This window comes from Colletotrichum chrysophilum (assembly GCF_026319265.1).
Source record: "Colletotrichum chrysophilum strain AFK26 chromosome Unknown scaffold_23, whole genome shotgun sequence".
Classification (NCBI taxonomy): domain Eukaryota; kingdom Fungi; phylum Ascomycota; class Sordariomycetes; order Glomerellales; family Glomerellaceae; genus Colletotrichum; species Colletotrichum chrysophilum.
The window spans coordinates 431,433-450,220 of record NW_026517310.1 but is presented as its reverse complement, the minus strand read 5'-3'; the positions used below and the strand labels follow the sequence as shown (position 1 = coordinate 450,220).

At 52.2% G+C, this 18,788-nt stretch overlaps 5 protein-coding genes and 1 non-coding gene across 6 annotated transcripts; 2 read left to right on the top strand and 4 right to left on the bottom strand.

Annotated features, from left to right (window-relative positions):
- The first annotated feature begins 2,300 nt into the window (after positions 1-2,300).
- COL26b_004039 lies at positions 2,301-2,395 on the top strand. Its single transcript has one exon. It is a non-coding gene; the product is annotated as a tRNA-Met (tRNA).
- A 638-nt stretch (positions 2,396-3,033) lies between these two features.
- Positions 3,034-3,554, bottom strand: COL26b_004038 (uncharacterized protein; the record flags this gene model as incomplete). Its single annotated transcript, XM_053176923.1, has 2 exons — positions 3,034-3,308; positions 3,380-3,554. 2 exons carry the CDS (start codon positions 3,552-3,554, stop codon positions 3,034-3,036), a joined length of 450 nt encoding a protein of 149 aa, XP_053039245.1.
- Positions 3,555-5,108: 1,554 nt separating this feature from the next.
- COL26b_004037 (uncharacterized protein) lies at positions 5,109-5,568 on the bottom strand (the record flags this gene model as incomplete). Its single annotated transcript, XM_053176922.1, has 2 exons — positions 5,109-5,348; positions 5,431-5,568. The coding sequence occupies 2 exons, from the start codon at positions 5,566-5,568 to the stop codon at positions 5,109-5,111; spliced, it is 378 nt and encodes a 125-aa protein (XP_053039244.1).
- Positions 5,569-6,931: 1,363 nt separating this feature from the next.
- Positions 6,932-13,238, top strand: COL26b_004036 (NRPS; the record flags this gene model as incomplete). Its single annotated transcript, XM_053176921.1, has 5 exons — positions 6,932-7,532; positions 7,598-10,204; positions 10,472-10,926; positions 10,982-11,071; positions 11,127-13,238. 5 exons carry the CDS (start codon positions 6,932-6,934, stop codon positions 13,236-13,238), a joined length of 5,865 nt encoding a protein of 1,954 aa, XP_053039243.1.
- A 1,107-nt stretch (positions 13,239-14,345) lies between these two features.
- Positions 14,346-15,288, bottom strand: COL26b_004035 (uncharacterized protein; the record flags this gene model as incomplete). Its single annotated transcript, XM_053176920.1, has 2 exons — positions 14,346-14,880; positions 14,936-15,288. The coding sequence occupies 2 exons, from the start codon at positions 15,286-15,288 to the stop codon at positions 14,346-14,348; spliced, it is 888 nt and encodes a 295-aa protein (XP_053039242.1).
- Positions 15,289-17,283: 1,995 nt separating this feature from the next.
- On the bottom strand, positions 17,284-17,981 carry COL26b_004034 (uncharacterized protein; the record flags this gene model as incomplete). Its single annotated transcript, XM_053176919.1, is given in 4 exon segments — positions 17,284-17,432; positions 17,483-17,619; positions 17,636-17,756; positions 17,810-17,981. The coding sequence occupies 4 exon segments, from the start codon at positions 17,979-17,981 to the stop codon at positions 17,284-17,286; spliced, it is 579 nt and encodes a 192-aa protein (XP_053039241.1).
- Between the last annotated feature and the right edge of the window lie 807 nt (positions 17,982-18,788).

The window sequence follows — 18,788 nt, the reverse complement described above, 5'->3', positions numbered from 1 at the left end:
ACATTTGCGACTCCGGCGACGGCGTCCTTGTAGAAGTTCCTTTCTGGGGTAAGTCAGGATTATCTCAATAATCCAGGAAACTTGGTGTTTTCGTGCGTTGGGTTCTGACACTGCGCAACAACAGGCGGGTTCGAAACCAGTTTCATTCTTAGATCAGAGGCTGTGGCCGTCCATGTCCAGCCCACCGATCGATCGAGCGAAGTTGAGTCTTTCATCCGGGCTTATACGGACGCTCTAACGTCATCTAAACGCCGCATCAAAGCAGTGCTGTTCTGCAACCCGCACGATCCTCGAGGCGACTTGTATCCGCGCCAACATATCGAAGCGCTTCTTTTATTCTGCCAAAACTACGGTCTACATTTCATATCTGATGAGATCTACGGTCTTTCTACATTCCAAGACGGCGGCAGCGATAACGGGAAAGGCTTCGTGTCCGTTTTGCAATGCGATCTGGCTGCGCTGGGAGTAGAACCAGCACTCGTTCACATGATCTACAGCATTAGCAAGGACATGGGAAGTAGTGGATTGAGGCTGGTATGTGTCAAAACTTCATCCAGTATCTCTTGATTGGCAAACTTCAAGCGTCTAACTTGTATGGCTGCTGCAGGGATTTCTCGTTACTCAAGCACACCCCGATCTTCGCCTTTCACTAGCCATATCGAACCACTCCAGAGTCTCGACGCTCACATCCATAGCTGCTACTGCGCTACTATCAGACGAGAAAGGTCTCAATGAGATACTAGCGGAGAGCAAGATCAAGCTGGCCGCGTCGGCGAGCGTCATGATGGGTTTTCTCAATCATCACGGCTTCGAATTCATTCGTCCTGCCTGAGTGCAAGTAAATCGGTTACATGTTTTCACTGAGCCCCGTCGGCTACGTTGAGTACAGAATATTATCGAGGTTGTCCAATCGGCGATCAATCAAGACCCTCGGTCCCCGGAGCGGAGTCGACTCGATCGGTTTCCAGGACGCCGAGCCGTTTTCCTGTCCCCAGTAAACGGGCCGAATTGTATCGGCCCGCCACTCCAGCTCGAAAAAAGCTCCGTTCACCTACAAGTTTGCAGTAGCTCGTCTTCTGCGACACAGAGTAGGCTGGAGAACTGACCAAACCAGATCGACAACCGAGCAAAGTCAACATGCAAAGCGATCAAGCAGACAAGCCTCTCCTACCGAAGGCTGGACCAGTCTGGTACTTCGCGTATGGCTCCAATATGCGGTCATCTGTCATGGCAGGCCGATCCATCATACCCCAAAAGACCGCAGTAGCTCGTATTCCGACTCATGTCCTTACCTTTGACATCTTTGGGTTTCCATATTCTGAACCTTCGTTTGCCAGCATAGCTAAGCGCTCGCAAGTGACCGTCGACACTGTACTTAGTACAGACAAGAACATCCCTTTCGAGTCACTACCGGTGCATGGCGTGGCTTATCTGATATCACAGGAGGAATACATCCGTCTTGTCATCAGCGAAGGCGGAGGGGTGGCATACCGAGAGATCGATGTCGAAGCCGAGTTCCTCAATAGCAGCGAGGAGCCTATTCAGAAAGTTATTGTCTCAACATTGGAAGCCAAGTACCCGTTCCGACCTAACGCTGCGCCAAGCGCATGTTATCTTGTGAGTCTGCACCCTTTGTTACTGTTCATTCCTGTGCTCTCGAGCTTTTGCTTACTTTCAACGATGCCCTATCCAGGGGCTGCTCGAAACTGGCGCCGCAGAACACAGTCTCCCACCGGAATACCAGGAATATCTTTCGAAGTTGCAGTGTTATGAGGCCCGAGCATCTCTACTACCACGTCTGCGAGCATTTGCTTTCTTGTCGGTTTGGAGACTAATCCTTCGGCAGCTCGTGAAGTACATGAAGGCAAACGTGAGCGAAGATGGGCACTGTGAGCAGTGGATAGAGAATCTGATCGTGTATGGATACGGAGCCATGTGGTTTTGTCACGGTTGGATTTACGCGCCCTTATTAGGTCGCGGAGATGGTAGATAGGACATGTTCCTAGTTACTATGATTGCCCAGAAATATACATTATTTTAAGATGCTCTGTCCCCTTGACTGCCCATATCTTGTGGTATATGCATAACTTGGTACTCACCTATGACACCAGTCCATAGATACACGACAGGTGTTGCCCCGCAGATTGTTAGGAACCATGTCACAGGAGATGCTCAACCCAACAGAGCGCTCACCCGTCTGACCGAACCACAAAGGTCAAGTAACCCTGAAGACTTAACTCACAAACCAAACCTTCAAGTACCGATATAATTATCTCTTCCATCACCAATCAATGACACTCGTCTTCGTAGCTGAGTCGGTAGAGCAGCAGTCTCATGGCATTCTTAGTGTGGTGATGGTAGCTGAAGGTCGTCAGTTCGAGTCTGACCGGAGACAATTTCCTTTTGCCACCCTCCATAGCACGGTTTTGACCCCAGTACATGCACTATCAAATATATGGCCGTGGTGGCTCCCGAATACGCGAATCGAGTAAACGTGAGTGTAAGCGTTGTAAATCTCAAAAGTATTTATTTCATGAGATAGCAGCGCTGACATTAGAAATAATTGCAACTAAAGTACACTAAGGCCTGCGCCCCCAAACGGCATTGAATCGTAGAAGGCTTCCAACCGTATCAACCTCCACCTTGATTTCACGTAGTACATCCTCAAAGTCTTGAGCTTGGATATTGGGGTCATCGGGTAGGCCTTGGTTGAGTTAGCAATGGATACAGAACAGCAAAGTTAGTCCTCACCTTTTGCAGCCATTGCGAAGTGCTCCACGACCTCTAGCAGATTTTGCTTCGCAATATCACCTAAACGACGGTCCAAACTGGCCACCCCAACAGGAATCTCCATGATTTTCTCCGAAACACCTTGGAGACCCTCGGCCTCAAGCCACTCACGGACCTGAAGCCCCACGCGCTGATTCCAGCCCAAACCTGGTAACATGCGTGCCACTAAGTCTGGAACCTATGTAGCACAGGATATTTAAGTTTCTGTTCTTCTGTGAGATGCTCGAGGGCACCCTCCACGAGCTACACATAGCCAGAGCCAGACTTTGCCAGCTCCACAAGACCCCTGACCGCATTTTTGCCGACCTCTGGCGTTGTTCCTGCCAGGACCAATCTCTGGTGCACAAGATCAAACGTCCCTTTCCAAGTCTCTGGCCAGGGCTCGGTCACCGACTGGACGTGGAAGCTCAGTTCGCCGGTCGATCCCGAGCTGGATGTCGGGAACATCGTCGGAGAAATGTCCGCACCGACGAGGATCGGCTCTGTAACCAGCTTGGATGCCTCGGCGAGCCAAAAGCCTGCGAGTGGCGGGAGTGAGCAAAGTACTCAGCTTCAGGTTTAAGTTGGGTGTTTCGGTGCCAAGACTCACCGTCAAAAGTCCCACTGTCGAGGATCTTCAACCCCCTCTGCTCAAAGTTGATTGGAGCTAGGATCAGCCCGCCCATGTACGACTGAATGAGGCCGTGCTGCAAACGTAGCCGCCTGATCTCTGCTTCATTGTAGGGCAGAAGGTAGTTGGAATCGGGGAGATGTTGCTGAGTCATGATGTTGCGATGTTGTCTGCCAGCGGAATAGCAAGTTCAATGGAAGCACCGAAGGATTGATATATTGTGTGAATGGATTGATTGTGCATCTCTCTTTCCTCTTAATGTAGCCTAAACTCTGGTTTCTAAATATTTTCTTACTCCTACCAGACCTTGCTGTCAAGCCTGCCGAATTACTCTTCGCCAGCATTCCCTCGGTGGCCGGAAGCCTGCTTGACCCTCCGATGACTATCTCGGTGACCGACAAGTTGAAACTTTCGTGACCCCGCGGTGTTACATCAGGATTCTCGGACACAACAGCCCAACACAAGCCCCACAAGATTCTCTCCATTTTGTTTGTAGTCTCGCAAGCCTTGGCATGCAAGCCTTCGTCTCTCCTTTTCTGACCCAGCCTCGACAATGCATGCCACGGAGTTCATCTTGTTGATATGACTTGCAAGTATTCCACAATTTAGGCTAAAACAACACCGCTCTCGAACAAATGATGCTAGGTGCCTCAATTTCGTAGCCTAGATAATGCACCAACGCATCCAGTCGTCCCAACCAACGAACATCAAATCTTTTCCAAACATGAGTGAATCAATATGCATGGGAGGTTTCTGAGAAGAGTCTTGCTAGTCGGGCAATGTTAGTTAGCTATCTGGGCAGTGTCCCCTAAAATTCGTGATTATAGATAGCATGATAGAAGTAGTAATAAGGATAACGACGACGACGACAATAACGATAATAATAATAATAGACGATAGTAATAAATAATAATAACGATAAAAGCGAGAATAGTAAATATAGTCACTTTTGAAATAGGCTACGGATTTGCGTGTGTGTGAACATTGCTCGATTAGCAAAACTCTCTGAGAAAGCCTCAAACTTCAAATGGTAGTAGCGAGCTAGTCAAAACAGACAACTTTCAAATACGGAGGGGTTTCAAGCTTCCACCAAGATTTCCATAAAGCCTTATGATCCTTCAAACGCGCCAGGCCACATCACTGGCGGACACAATTTATCAAGACGTCGGGCAAAGACACCCAGCTTTCGTCCTGAATCTGATGGTCTTGGCTTTCAGAAGACTCGCTGACAGACAGGCAATACTTGCTGAGCACTTCAGCCAGAAGTGCTCGGATCATCCTGTCCGCAACATGCTGGCCCAAGCATTTTCGGGGCCCGAATCCGAATCTGAAGAGATGATATCGATACTAGAGGAATTGTGGTGAGATGTAAGAATTTGTGCGCTGGTCTGCAAATCCAACTTACTTGCCGAGGTTGTAAACCTTCAAACCGGTGAGGGTTGAACTCAGTGCCATTGATCCAAAATGGATGAGCAACATTGATGGCGTGGCTATCGACGATAACATCCGTCTTTGACAGACTTCGTATTAGCTTGGAGTTCAAGAACCTTCAATTCATGAAACACAAGGCAAGTTTCAGACTCACATTCCGAGGAACGACGATGTCGCCGACTAACTTGTCGGCTGGCGCGGATTCAGGGTTGGAAAATGCTACCAGGAGAATTCGGCGGTCAACAACATACTTGAATGTGGGATTCGAGGGTGAGTATCAGTTACCTAAAATCGGCCGCAGCAGTGATGCCTCCAAGACACTGAAGGCTAAAATAGTGTCCGACCTGTTGATGTAGTCTTCCCACTCGGTTTCAGACAGCTGCCTGTGAAGTCGGACTTCCGTCCGCACTTCGTCCTGTATGGCTTGGTTTTGAGCAATAAGCACGTGGCTCCAGGCGACGGCACTCGTTGTAACGTCTAGATTTGCGTAGAGAGTCTCGTCCACGGTTTGCATGCACTTGAAGTGTTCAGTGTTAGCGAAGCCTGTTCTCGTTTCAACAATGAATGGAGGCGCATTGACGAGAAGTGATTGAACAAACCTCTTCAATGGTCAGGTATTCTCCGTGTTTCGCGTGCGTTAATAGCTTCTCAATAGCTCCATTCTTCTTGTGAGTAATAGATTCCTCGTAGGCATTCTTTATGAAGGCTCTCCATCTGCGCTTGAACTCCGCGAGCATTCGGGAGCCTCTAGTTCGAAAGACTTTGGCGAGAACAGTCCTGTTGAGTCCCCCTTTGATACCCTCCTGCCACAATCGCTCTCGAAGAGGCGCTAGGTTGAGAAGCGTAGCTTTCTGTGTTTCGGACAGTTCACCAAATAAAATGCTGGCTACGACGAAGAATGGATACGTCTTCAGCGACTCGGTCACTTGAATTTGGAACGTGTCGGGTGTATTTCCGGCTTTGCTCTCAAGATCTTGAATGAACTCGCGAGCCGAGGAAGTCATGAGACTCACGTAAGACTTCGCCGCTGGGAGAGAGAATGGATGTTCCCAAGGAATTCGCATGCTGGCCCAGCGGCTGCCACTCACCAGGCCTAAGCAAGACCCGAGTATCTCGCCGATAAGCCAGCCACTGTTTTCGTTGGGGGCCTTTCGATGCTTGTCCGAGTCGTTGAAGAAGCTTCGCAAGTGCTCGGGGCGCGTAAGAACTCTACATAGCTCTAGAATTAGCTTTGAGTCTTAGGGATACCTGACGGACGGTCTTCCGACTGCGGTAATCTTACATCTCCGGTTTGAAGCCCGCCCAAATCTGGTAAACAACTCCCTTTTGGTGCCGCCACCGAATTGAAGAGCCACGGCCGTCAAAGAACTTTTGCGTGCCCTGGCCATTGGGCCAATCGAATTCAAGGGTTGGGATTGATTCACCACTCTTTTCGAATGTGCATGGAGTAGTCGATCGTCGTAAGACGAACTGATTGTACGTCAGCTGGTTTTTCACTTATGAGGTGACCCAATGATGATTACGAACGTTGGTAACGCGGGATAGTATTGATGATGATACATCATTAATGGATATGGCGTAAAAGAACAAGGTTGTCTGGAGCAATAGCAGCAATTGCAGCACGAATACGCTGGACTGATCATTCTCCATAATGAGTAGATATTGCGACACCTTCCTATGCCAACGTCTCACTAACTTGGAATACAACCACCGGACTCAAGGCCCAGTGTGATAGGGAAAAGGAGGTTTTACAACTCAATGTGATAAAAGTCTCATGCTCGTACCCCGGTAGCCGATGACTTCGCCCCGGCAACCGAGTCTACATGTAGCTCCGGACGCCGAAGCATATCCAGCTCTGAGACACACATGTCTAACCGCCCCCATCAATTTTGATGTTCTCGAACGCCGAAGGAGCTAGTTGGATAATGTGGTTGCATGAGTGTTCACAGTAGGTCTTTCATTTGACGACCTCGGGAGTCTCAAATTGACCTTCTGAGTACTCTACAAGTCGACCGCGCGAATCAACTATCATATTGCATGCTTTGTGACAGTTTCGTCAAGTTCCCAATCCATTTTCAATTACTTTGAAACAGAAGCAACATGGTTTCTCTACCTGCAACTTTATGTGAGATTCTTCACACCACGTCTGATGAGTATGGCAATCATGTCGCCATCGATCATGAAGACGGGGTTCTCACATATTCGGAACTTCAACACTACTCGACCGCTTTTGCACGCAAACTTCGCGATGCCGGAGTCAAGCAAGGCGACCGGCTACCTCTGCTGACAGCTCATGGTACTCGCAACATTGTGGCCTTGATGGGAATACTGATCGCCGGCGCGATCTATGTGCCCATGGACGCAGATACCTGGTCCGAAGAGAGAATTCAAGCAGTCTTGGCCATTACCGATGGTGATGTCATGGTAAGCACTGTTTCAAGCGAGATCCAACGGGAAGACTATCGAGTCGTCCATTTGCGAGACCTCAAAGACCTCGAGTACAGCAGCGATGGCTTCAAGCAATCATACATCAGCCCGTCCAGTCTTGCATGCATCATTTTCACCAGTGGGTCTACCGGTAAACCAAAGGGTGTAATGATACCCCATGAAGCCATTGTCAACTACGCGACCACGTCGCCTTTTAACATGGATGTACGCTGTGGGGATCGGGTACTGCACATTCTATCAGTCTCCTTCGATGGTAAGTTTCGCGATCAGATGCGCGGCTCTTTCGTCCTTTGATCCTTCTCTAATACTTTTACGCAGCGTCTACCGGAATGCTTTTCTCCATTCTTCGTGGTGCCGGTACCATAGTCCCCGCCAACAAGCTCAACTTGATTACCAAGGCTGAGTCCTGCTCAATCATAGCATGCACACCATCGATTCTCACAACTTTACCACCACCCGCTTTAAAAAACTGTCGGTATCCCACACTTCGCACAGTCCTCCTTGGTGGTGAGATCATACCGCAAGAGCTCATCGACGCTTGGTGCGTCAACGGCAGGAGGATACTGAACGCGTATGGGCCAACCGAGACTACTTGCGCCTCTCTGATGCATGTTATCGATTCTTCGGTCGACAGAACACATGAGAGCAACGCAATAATCGGAAAACCTATGCCCAACGCCCCGGTGCATTTGCTCGACTCCGACATGCGGGAGCTCCGGGAGTGTGGTCAGGAGGGTGAGATCGTCATCAGCGGCCTGGGAGTCGCGCACGGCTACTTCCGCGACGAGGAGAAGACGAAGAAAGCGTTCATCGAAAGAAACGGACGGAGAATGTACAGGACCGGCGACTACGGCATGTGGACGACAGACGGCCTCGGTGGACTCGTCATTGAGTTCCGCGGGCGCAGAGATCGGGTGGTCAAGAATCGCGGATTTCTTGTCAACCTCGACGCCGACATCGAGACGCCCATGGCATCGATGGATTTCGGTATCCAAAGCATTCACGTAACGCAGTTTGGGAAGAAAATCGTTGCCCTTGTTTGCCCCGAATCAGTTAATACGAACCGCCTCCGTCAAGTCATGCTCGAGACGTTCTCTAGCTTCATGGTGCCGGATCGAATCCTGGCCGTACCCGCCCTTCCAATGACCCCGAATGGCAAAGTCGACCCTAGAGGCGTCTTGAAGATGTTGGAAGAGAGTCACGATGTGATGCTGACCAAATACACGACTCCCGAGGTTACCACACAAGGAAGCGAGGTATGGCTCGCCGTCAAGGAATGCGCTAGGCGCTCGTTGAGTCTCGGAAACAACGTCGTCCTCCAACCCTCGTCGAACCTATTTTCTTTGGGCGCCTCATCACTCGATATTCTCATGTTCGTGTCGCTTTGCCAGTCACGTGGCTGTCGGATTTCTGTGCCGGATGTTTACAACGCAGAAACTCTCAAGGAGTTATGCGGGTGCATAGACGCCGCTGGCGGCGTTCCACAGATTAAGGAGACCGTGGAAACCTGGATTGGAGTGCCAGACACTCAAGAGAAGATTCAGAATCAAGGGGTAAATGGCCATCATAACGTTCCTCAGGGCAACGGCAGCGTCGACGGCCATCCTCCCAAGTGCGCTCCGATGACGCCTCTGCAACTCGAGCTAGCACAACCTACCTTGGCAGTGGACGGCAAAAATACGAACCGCATCTGCATTCGATATGCTATTGAACATGCAGACAGAATGGAGCAGGCTTGGCACAAGGTCTGGACAACAGAACCTATTTTCAGGACGAAGTTTTCCCTCGTAGAAGGTTCAGGGGGCACGCAAATTGTCGAGAAAGCCCCTCTGAGTCTTCCCACCAAGACCAAGTTCACAGACTATCGCTCATTCCAGAAAGCTATCAACGGCGTTTCACTCAAGGTTGGTCTTGGCACGAGACTTGACTTCCTCCAATTTCTACCCAAAGACGATGATGAGTATCCCGCTGAGTTGGCTGTCGTCTGGACAGTCCACCATTGCCTAGTTGACGGTTATGCCATGGCCTCAATCCTCGCCAGAGTGGAGAATATCGCAGTCGAAGCAAACGTGGAGTACACGACAGACCCCTTCACAGTCATTGCAAGAAGATTAGTTGAGAAGCAGCGGAAGCAGGATTCGCAGGCCAAAGAGTTTTGGTCAGCGTATCTTCATGACGCTCCGTTCATCGAGAGCTTGGGGCTTCCGCGACCAAACGGAAACCGCACGGATGTGGCTGAAGAGATTCGCTTCTCAAGTGCGATCGCCTTTTCAGATCTACGCAAACTGGCTTCGGAAAGCCACGTCACTGTCGCCACCTGTATTTACACGGCTTGGGCCATGGTCATCTCCAAGTATACCAACCAAGATACAGTGACCATTGGTGCTGTCGTCTCTGGAAGAGACTCACCTCTGATATCTCAAACTGCCATTGGCCCTCTGATTAACACTCTTCCTCTGGTGGTTCGGCTCAAGCCCGAATTCACTGTCAAGCAAGCACTGCGGCGAACTCTTCATAACATTGCCGAAGTCACACCTTTTGCATGGAGCACGCCGCAACAGATCAATCACAGGACTTCGAGCGTGGTGGCTCTGCAATACGACTACCCCAAATATCCTGGGACGATCCCTCAGCTCGGCGTCGATTCGTTCGAAAACACTGCTTTTCCTCTGAATCTCCTAGTGGAGGGAGATGGAACATTCCGCCTGGTTTATGACCCGGCAGTTTATGGAGGGTCTTGGGCTCAGGACATGGTGCACTACTTCCAGCTCGTCCTGACATCCATTGTCGGATCTCAAGGCATTACGCCTAGCATCCCTCCCGCCATTCCCAGCAAGGTTGAGACACTCATCATGCGTCATTGGAACCCTATTTCAGACGGATTGCACGATTTTGGTACGCTCCAAGAAGCCTTCGAAAGCTCTTGTAAGAAGCATGGGGATCTACCAGCCGTCGAATGCAATGGAGAATCTCTCACCTACCGTCAGTTGAATACAATGGCTAGGCAAGTCTGCTTGAGAATTCGCGCCGCTTTTACATCGACGAATCCGATCGCTATCCACGCAGACGGATCACTGAACTGGATCGTGGGAGTCCTTGGGATCTTGAAGGCCGGAAGAACTTACTGTCCCTTGGATCCCCAATACCCGCTTGCGAGACGAGCGGCAGTATGTACTGCTGCGGGAGTCGCAGCATTCGTATTCCCCTACGCGACAGACGTCTGCGGAAACGTTCCACTCACCAACCTCCCGATACTAGCAGTATCCGAGGTTATCCAGAACAACCAACCCCCTGTTCAACTCTCTTGCTTCCGGGCGGACCCAGACTCGGACATCCTCATCGTCTTCACCTCCGGCACCACGGGCACGCCCAAGGGTGTTCCCATCAGCCACCGAGGCCTACTCGCGCTGCAGTCCAACCCGGAGGCAACCATGTTCAGCCGACCCGGCAAACGCATCGCCCAGATGATGTCACCAGCGTTCGACTACTGTGCCAACGAGATCTTTTCTGCATTGCTTCACGACGCCTCGCTAGTCCTTCGAGACTCTGCCGACCCGTACGCTCACCTGAGCATAGTCGACTCTGCGACATTGACCCCTTCTTTGATGGCTGCTCTTGATCCAGATACGTATCCCTCCCTTCGCACAGTAAGTCTTGTTTGCATGGGCACTATGATTCTTCTCTCTAACCGCGCCAAATCAGGTTTACGCCACTGGAGAACCCGTCACGCCAGGACTTGTTCAGCGCTGGGCTCCAGGAAGAGATTTCTACAATGCCTACGGACCCGCAGAGGTATGCTCACAGCTTGAGTCTCGATTCATCTTGTGCAAAGCTAACGAATGCTCAGGGTTCCATCTGCGTATCTTTCACTAAACTTGTTCCAGGGGAGGAAATCACCATCGGTCGTGCCATACGAACCGCGAGAATGTACATCCTTGACAGGAACTTCGAGCACCAACCCATCGGAGCACTCGGCGAACTGTTTCTGGCGGGTGTTCAGGTAACACGGGGATACCTCAACGCGGACGAGCAGACGAAGCTTCGTTACATGCCCGACCCATGGCACCTTGGAGAGAGGATGTACCGTACGGGAGATTTCTGCCGCTGGACTCGCGACGGTCAGGTCTCCTATGTCGGTCGACTGGACCGCCAAATCAAGATTCGTGGGTTCCGTGTTGAGCTGCCCACCGTGGAGCAGCACATTCAAGCCTCGAACCCGGAGGTTATCCTGGTCAGCGTCCTCGCTATCGACGACACCCTCGTTTCCGTCATAAAGCCTGCATGCGTCAACACGCAGAGAATCAAGCAAGATCTCTTGGCAAGTTTGCCACCATCTTGGGTTCCCCAGAGGTTCGTGGCAACGGACGACTTCCCCTTGACCCCAAACAAGAAGATAGACATGGTTGCACTGAAGAAGATGCTCGACCACTCCGACGTAGCCGCAAGCCCCGTCAAAGGAGAAACCATGCAGGGCTATTTGGCGGAAGCCATTGCGCGGGAGTGGAGAACCCTTCTCAAGATCCAAGATGAAAGACCCCTCCAAGCCTTAGACAGCTTCACGGCGCTGGGCGGGCATTCTATCTTGCAAATGCTGCTGTCTGCCCGGCTCTCGTCCAGATTTGGAGTCCGGGTTTCCCTTCGAGACGCTCTCCAGGCCGATGCACTGCGGGATCTTGTCAGCCTGGTGAAGATGAGACAGGTCACGGACACCGATGAAGACCAGCCGAAGCCTATTCCAAGTCAGCTCGCATCAGATTCGTTGTCCCCAGTCGAGCAATACATGTGGTCTGAGTACAAGATGACATCTTGGACGAGCATGTTCAACATTCCTCTCGTCTTGAATCTCGAGGGGAGTTTCTCTAGAGCAGCTCTCGCCTCTGCATTGAATAAAGTCCTGTCTGAGCACGAGATCTTCAGATCCAACTATACGGAAGTTTCCTGTCAACCTCTGAGGATCTTGCGGAGCAACTCGCCCCGGGTTCGTGAGCAAGCGGTGCTCGACCTGGACCAGGAGATCAATCACAACTTCAGGGTCTGCGATGACGAGTTAATCCGCATCCATCTCTCGGATGACATACTCGTGGTCGTGGTGAGCCACATGATTGCGGACCTCACCAGTCTACAGAACTTCTTCCAAGACGTATCGGCTGCCTACAAGACGGCGATGGCGCCATCCCCGAGCAGCATTCGCGATTACATTTCTCTTCCGAGGTGGAAGCAGCCAGTTAGCCCCGAGGACCGTGAGTTTTGGCAAAGGTATTTGCAAGGGGCGCAGCACCACGTTCCCTTGGGCAGGCCCTCAGCGTCGTCTCGCTACGACGGACAGTCCGACGTATTCAATATCCCGCAGACCCTCGTCAAAAGCCTCGTGCGTATGATTCGCAGCCAATCCATCACCCGCCACCAGCTTGCTCTCGCCGCCGTTGTCCTGACCCTCCGGCGTGTCACGCTTGAAGACGACCTGGTGGTTGGGAGTCCCTGCTCGTGCCGTTTCTCGGCCTCGGAGCAGCGGGCCATGGGCCTTCTGCTGGACCGTCTGCCGATTCGGATCGGGAAAAGCCACGAGGATATTTCCTGCGCTGCGTTCCTCGGCCAGGTGCGCGAGGCAAGTCAAGCTGCCCTCGCTCGAGTCATCCCTTTCCCGGAGCTGCTTCGCATACTGGGCATCAACCAAGACTTCGAGCGTCATCCCCTATTCGAGGTCATGGTCACCTTCCACTTGGACAAGGGCCCTCAAGGGCATTTGGAAATCCCCAATTGCAACGTATCAGCCCTTCCGGTGCATGCTTCCGGTTCCAAGTTTCTCTTGATGTTTGAATGGACGGAATGCTCGGAGGGAGACTGGATGCTGCGGATTGAGTATAACAGCCAGAGGATTTCTCGTCCGGTACTCACTCAAATCAAGCAGAGCTTGTTCGACATTCTCAACGATCTTTCGATGGAGAACGACATTGTCTAGCTGTGTCTTTCGAGTTAGAAGTGAGGCAGCGCGGACAAGGGTAGTAGTCGTGATCTGGTGTGAAATAGACTAGGCAGTCCGGAACAAATACACTTGAAGATTATGGACACGCTGCCAAAACAACTTAGTTTTTGTAAGGTGCATCGCTTATCATGTATTTCAAATTTTCGTCGTGCACGAAGTACATCAGCTTTCCATGGCAGCATCTACCGTCTTCTCAGGTCTAGGCATTTGGCAGAAGAGTAGGTACTGAAGTTGCCAACAGAGATATGCGGGCCCAATGTTTAACAATTGAATATGTATGCTATACAACGATAGTCTCCATCGAATCCTTGCCGTTGATGAACATGCTTGCTTCTCGTCTGAAGTTCGTCGAGGTCACACCGGCGAGCGGTTATGAATAGCTTCATCGCGAGATCTATCACATACGACCATACCCATTGGAAAACTCGGGATCCCGTCCGCTCTCCCGTAGATAAGCCAATGAGGGCTGGAGTAGTAGTCGCGTCGGTGACGACCGGCGAATGCCCGGTGTTGTATGTTATTTTGGCTTCGATCGATTCATTTTTGACGTCCACGGCCGATGTCGCGATACTCTTGTGTTTAGTACCATTTTGCGGGGAAGAAACAAGCGGACACTCAAATGAGTGACAGCTCTGATCGTACGCCTTTGGGGCGAACAGCACTTCGCAACGCTTCCATGGTCAAGTGTCATGCGTTGTGGAGATTGAACGACGACTATGAAAGTTAGTCGGCAGCGCATCTGAGCGGGGCCAGGAGGCAAGTCACAGGGTTGTCTTTTTCGGTTTGATGCGAGTCACATACTGCAATCACGGTGGATCAAAGCCCATTGTAAAGGAGAATTTTTGTTTTGTTTGTATTACAGTTTCTTATGTTGGGCATCTGGCGTGCCAGCCAGGCCGTGGTATAGTACATCGTGAGTGGAACAGCTATAAGACAAGCCAAGAAAAGCCTTTTTAGGTAAGTTTCGTTTCATCTTACAATCCCCCGCCGTCATGCGTCGTCAAGATATCTCTCTGCATTTCATTTTCTCTTCACCTTTTTTTTTTTTCCTTCCGTTTCCCCGCATGGGCAGTCAAGTCCTGTTCAGGCGTTGACGAAGCCCTTGACGTTCTTCAACCAGCGGACGTACTCCTTCTGCTCCTTGACGTCAATGTAGTCGGGGGCGAAGATGGCCAGGGCCTGGGTGATGCCGCGCTCCTCGAGGTAGCGCTCCATCAGGATCTGCAGGTCCTCGTCGAGGCTGCCGAAGGGGGGTCCGGGGTAGACGTCGGCGCGGGCGTGGGCGATGTCGGCGGAGGAGCCGTGGGCCAGCTTACCGTCCTCGTAGTAGTACATGTTCTCGACGGTGATGGCGCCGTCCTGGGCGGTTGCGTCGATATTGAGGGCGCCATCAGCCTTGCCAGGCTTCTCGACGAAGATGCTCAGGCGGCAGGGGGGAGCGGCCTCGTCCAACTCGCCCTCCTCGTCCTCGATGTCCTCCTCAGGGTTGGCGGAGCGGGCACCGTTCTGCTTGGTCTGGGGCTCGGAGGGGTCGTACTCGTCATCCAGGGCGCGGTCCTGCTCGTACATCTCGGGGTCGTAGTTGGCGAGGTCGGCGATGGAAAAGGTGACAGTGATCCTGCATGTTATCAGTATATCTAGGCGCATAGACAGCTGCGCATTGAGAAACTCACTTCTCCTCGCCAAACTTGCGGGTAAGCTTGACCTCCTCCTTGCCGGGGGTGTCGTGGAGCTCAAACGGGCTGTTGTCGAGGAAGTCCTTAACGCTGGCGGGCAGCTGCTCGTTCTGCTTGACCTCGTCCTCGAACGACAGCTCGCTCTCGAGCTTGGCGAGAAGCTCAGCATCGGTCTCGCCGGCAGGGGCTTTCCTGAAGGCGGAGCTGGAGAAGGCGGAAGCGCGCTGGACGGCGCCAAATGATGAGGCCTTGACGAATGCGCTGGGGCGGGCGCTCTGTCTGAGAGTGGTGGCCGAGAGGCGGGTAAGAGTTCTGGGCGCAGAGCGCGCGATGGATCTGATGGAAAGCATTTTGGCTGGAGTTACGTCTACTTGTCGAACTTGGTTTTGTTTGACAATGGAAAAAAAAGGCTTTGGGGTGGAGTGGGTAAATCGACCTCTGCAGAAGCTTTGGAAGCTTCCCAAAATTTTTGAGATCAGACCAGACGCTGAGTGTACCGGCGAAATGTTGTTCCGATGCTTGCAGCACGACAACTCACACTGCAGCTGAACGACATCAACCTCCACTCTTTCTCGAAGGACTCCACCGAAGAATCATGTTCATAAAAAAACCATCAACGTTCTCGGCTAAGCTTAAACTGGTAATGACAGGGGCCGCCCTGATTCCTGAGATCTCCAGATCCCAATCTGCCTGTTTGTCTCCTCCGGCTCAAACCCAAGGGCGATGCCAGCATCACTGGGAAGAGTTGTTGGTGACCAGTCCGTCTATCCTTTTGAACGCCTTGTAGCTTCCCTTAGAGTCTTTCATCAATGTAGACTGACACGATGCAATGCCGATGATGCCCGTGGGACCCGGCGGATCCTCTCCTTGCACTTCCAACAGTGGTGTCTGGTGCTGTTGCTGTCACTGCCGATCCCTGAATCACAACTCCCAAAGACCCCGTTCCTCTTGGCAAGCATGCATAACCTCTCTGAGATGAGGACAGTATCTTCATGGCTGCAGAAGTTGCAGACGCGCAGATGAGTGACGTATTTGCACATGTTGCTACAACGACTGTCAGTGAGATTCGACCATCTGTGCTTATCAGGACTCACTTAGAGGAGCAAGAGGTTCAATCGGATAGTTGCGGGTGTAGGCAGGGCAGATCAGTAAGATCGACGGAGGGGATGCTGAGAATGGCGAGGGGTAGATGACAGCCGGATGACAGTGAAGATCATCCGAGATATATCTACACTTGAGCACTTTTGTAGCCACGCTCTTGGGAAGCCCAAACAAGCCAGCCCAACCTCGTGGTACCAGGACTCGAACGATCCCAGGCAGTAAGCACCGGCATCCAGATCCTTCGACATCGCGCGGTCTGCTACGGCATCCTCCACGAAGTCTTGCCACGGAGGGATCGAGGGGTGAGTCAAGTGGAGATGCTTCCAGGGGCAGTGCTCACCGCGGTCAGAGAGCTGGAAGCGTCTAGCCGTCTTCAAGAGGATGGCGAGGTCGCCTGTGCAATGTAGCACCTGGGACAGGATGAGAGATCTGGATTGAGTTATGAGACGAGAGTCATTGCTTGGGACAGGCCTGTTTGGCGAACAACGTGGTTCCAGTAGTCTGGTCCAGGAGGCTCGGGGCAGATCGCAGCCGCGCTCTGGATCGGGTAGCCACCTTTGGAACAAGGAGAAATAGACGTCAGTCATCAGACAATCTACAGGGACCGCGGAGGGCAACATAATCGTCACTTGATGTGCGACGTGGCAGCCCAATGATTCTTCGACGGAAGCCAGGTGTGGGTTGATATTGGGCCGGGAGATCGATGGATCGTGTTCCAGCCTTGCCTGCGGCATCTACCGAGTGTGTTTCAAACGAGATCACCACGTTTGCTCTCTACATGATACCGTCTAAATGCCTGCCAAACGGATACAGCAGGCCCAGAGGATGCGGTCGAGCCGGCACTATCCCCAGAACGCCACATGCCACCCACGTTTGCCGCCGGGCCGCCCGCCGATGCCCTGTGTAACAGGCGCGGAGAGAACATGCAGGCGAAGGTCGGCGATCCAGTGGTTTGGCCGCGCATGGCCTGCTGTGATCCGAGCTTTCGCCTCCGTGTTCTCATACGGCATTGCTGTATGTAACCGGAGAAATTGTCTGTTGACCAAACAAGACTCATGTCACGGCGCATGTTTGTCTCAGACAGCTGGCCCGCGAAAGAACCCCCGTAAATACACCGTAGAGCCGTACTCAGAAACTGCAGCCGAAAGGCTGTGCCCTTTTCCCGAATGATGCGCTGTTTGCTCCCCTGAACTGCCTTTTCCCGATTCCAAACGCCAGAAACGCCGCTGTGATGCTGTCATGATCTAGGAGCTGCCCTTGGGCGGGAAGCTGGACTTCTTGATGTTGCCGTCGGCATTTATCCTCACCCACGCAACGGAAGCGAGGTAGGCCCAAGAGCCCTCCCAGCGATCGAGCATCAGGATGTTGGAGTCATTTGTGAGGTCAGGAAGGTCTGGGGCTTGTTAGTCTCCCCATAGCCGATGCAGTCATAGCAGAACTCACAGAAGCCGTTTCCCTTGTATTCGTCTTCAAGGGTGGAGATCTTCAGCTTGAGCAAGTCCTCCTTAGCGCTCGCGGGGCGGCCGGGACGACGGGTCTTCTTGACCTCGGCGTACTCTTCATCATACTGATGCACAAAACTGGAGAAAGTCAGACTTGAAGTCCTGGGAACTGGCGATGTGGACGCACTCGTGAATGAGCTCCTGGATAGTGGCGAGGTCGAGCGGCTTAGAGCCCTTCTCCTGAATAGCCTTTTGGAAGTAAGAAGCACGGGTGACTGTGGCAGGTTAGCTTTCAGCTCGTTGTCTGCTGCGAAATGAGCTGTCTTACGCATGGGCTGCTCCTTCTTTCCTCTGGTGGCCGCAAGCTTCTGCAGCTTGTCGTCTCTCACCGACGCCTTGTGAAGACGCTTGGAGTCTCTGGAAAACTCATGCAGTGCATCGACATGTCCGTTGCGCTTCTTGGCAATCTGCTTGCGGGTCTTTGACAACGTGGTAGGCATTTCGACGGTGATATGGCTGGTCAAATGACGTGTCAGGAGAGTTGAAGAAAATTCGACAGTGAGACACAGAAAGATTGAGAACGAAATGATCCAGATGTCTCTCGACTGCACACTGCCTTGGGTGTCGGTCTGCTGTCTGTGCCCCACGGCGAAAAATCCCATCCTCTGAGCTGCAAACACTCTGTGAAAAAAGCTGTCGCCCCACTAAATTCGGAAAGGGTCCAATAACCTTCAGCCGGATCAGGAACCAGTGACGTTGCTCTGGAAATCCCGAGCTTCTGGCGCTAGTCCCTTTCGGGGCACTCCTCTGTGCCCAGGCCACAGCAAAAAAAGAGTCGCGATATGACTTGACGCGGGTGGACACACCGCGTTCCAATATAGCAGGACCAGGTCCCCCCGGACGTCCCTTTCCCGTGCAGGATGCCCGCGATTCACTCCACCTGCACACCTTCTCTCCTCTGACTTCACCTTCGTCGGTGAATTCTAGTCCTCCAGCTCCGACTAAACTTCCCAGCTCTCTTCCGAACGTCGCCCGCCGTAGATAGTCGACTCCAACTCCCACCCGCAACTAATCCGCAAACATAGCGCCGAGTGTCTTTGTTTACATTTGCCCCCGGATCACCTGACTTGGCGTATCGACCTTCACAACTCCGCGAATCCACCCTCTTTACGCGTCTTTGCGTCTCGACGGATGGCCTAAAGCATTGTTTTTACCTTTGTCAGTCCGGCTGTTGGCCTGAAACCCGGATCGAGAGCGATCTCCAGCCCTCGAAACTTCTGCTCTGCACTTTGAGGGCCTGCGAGCCG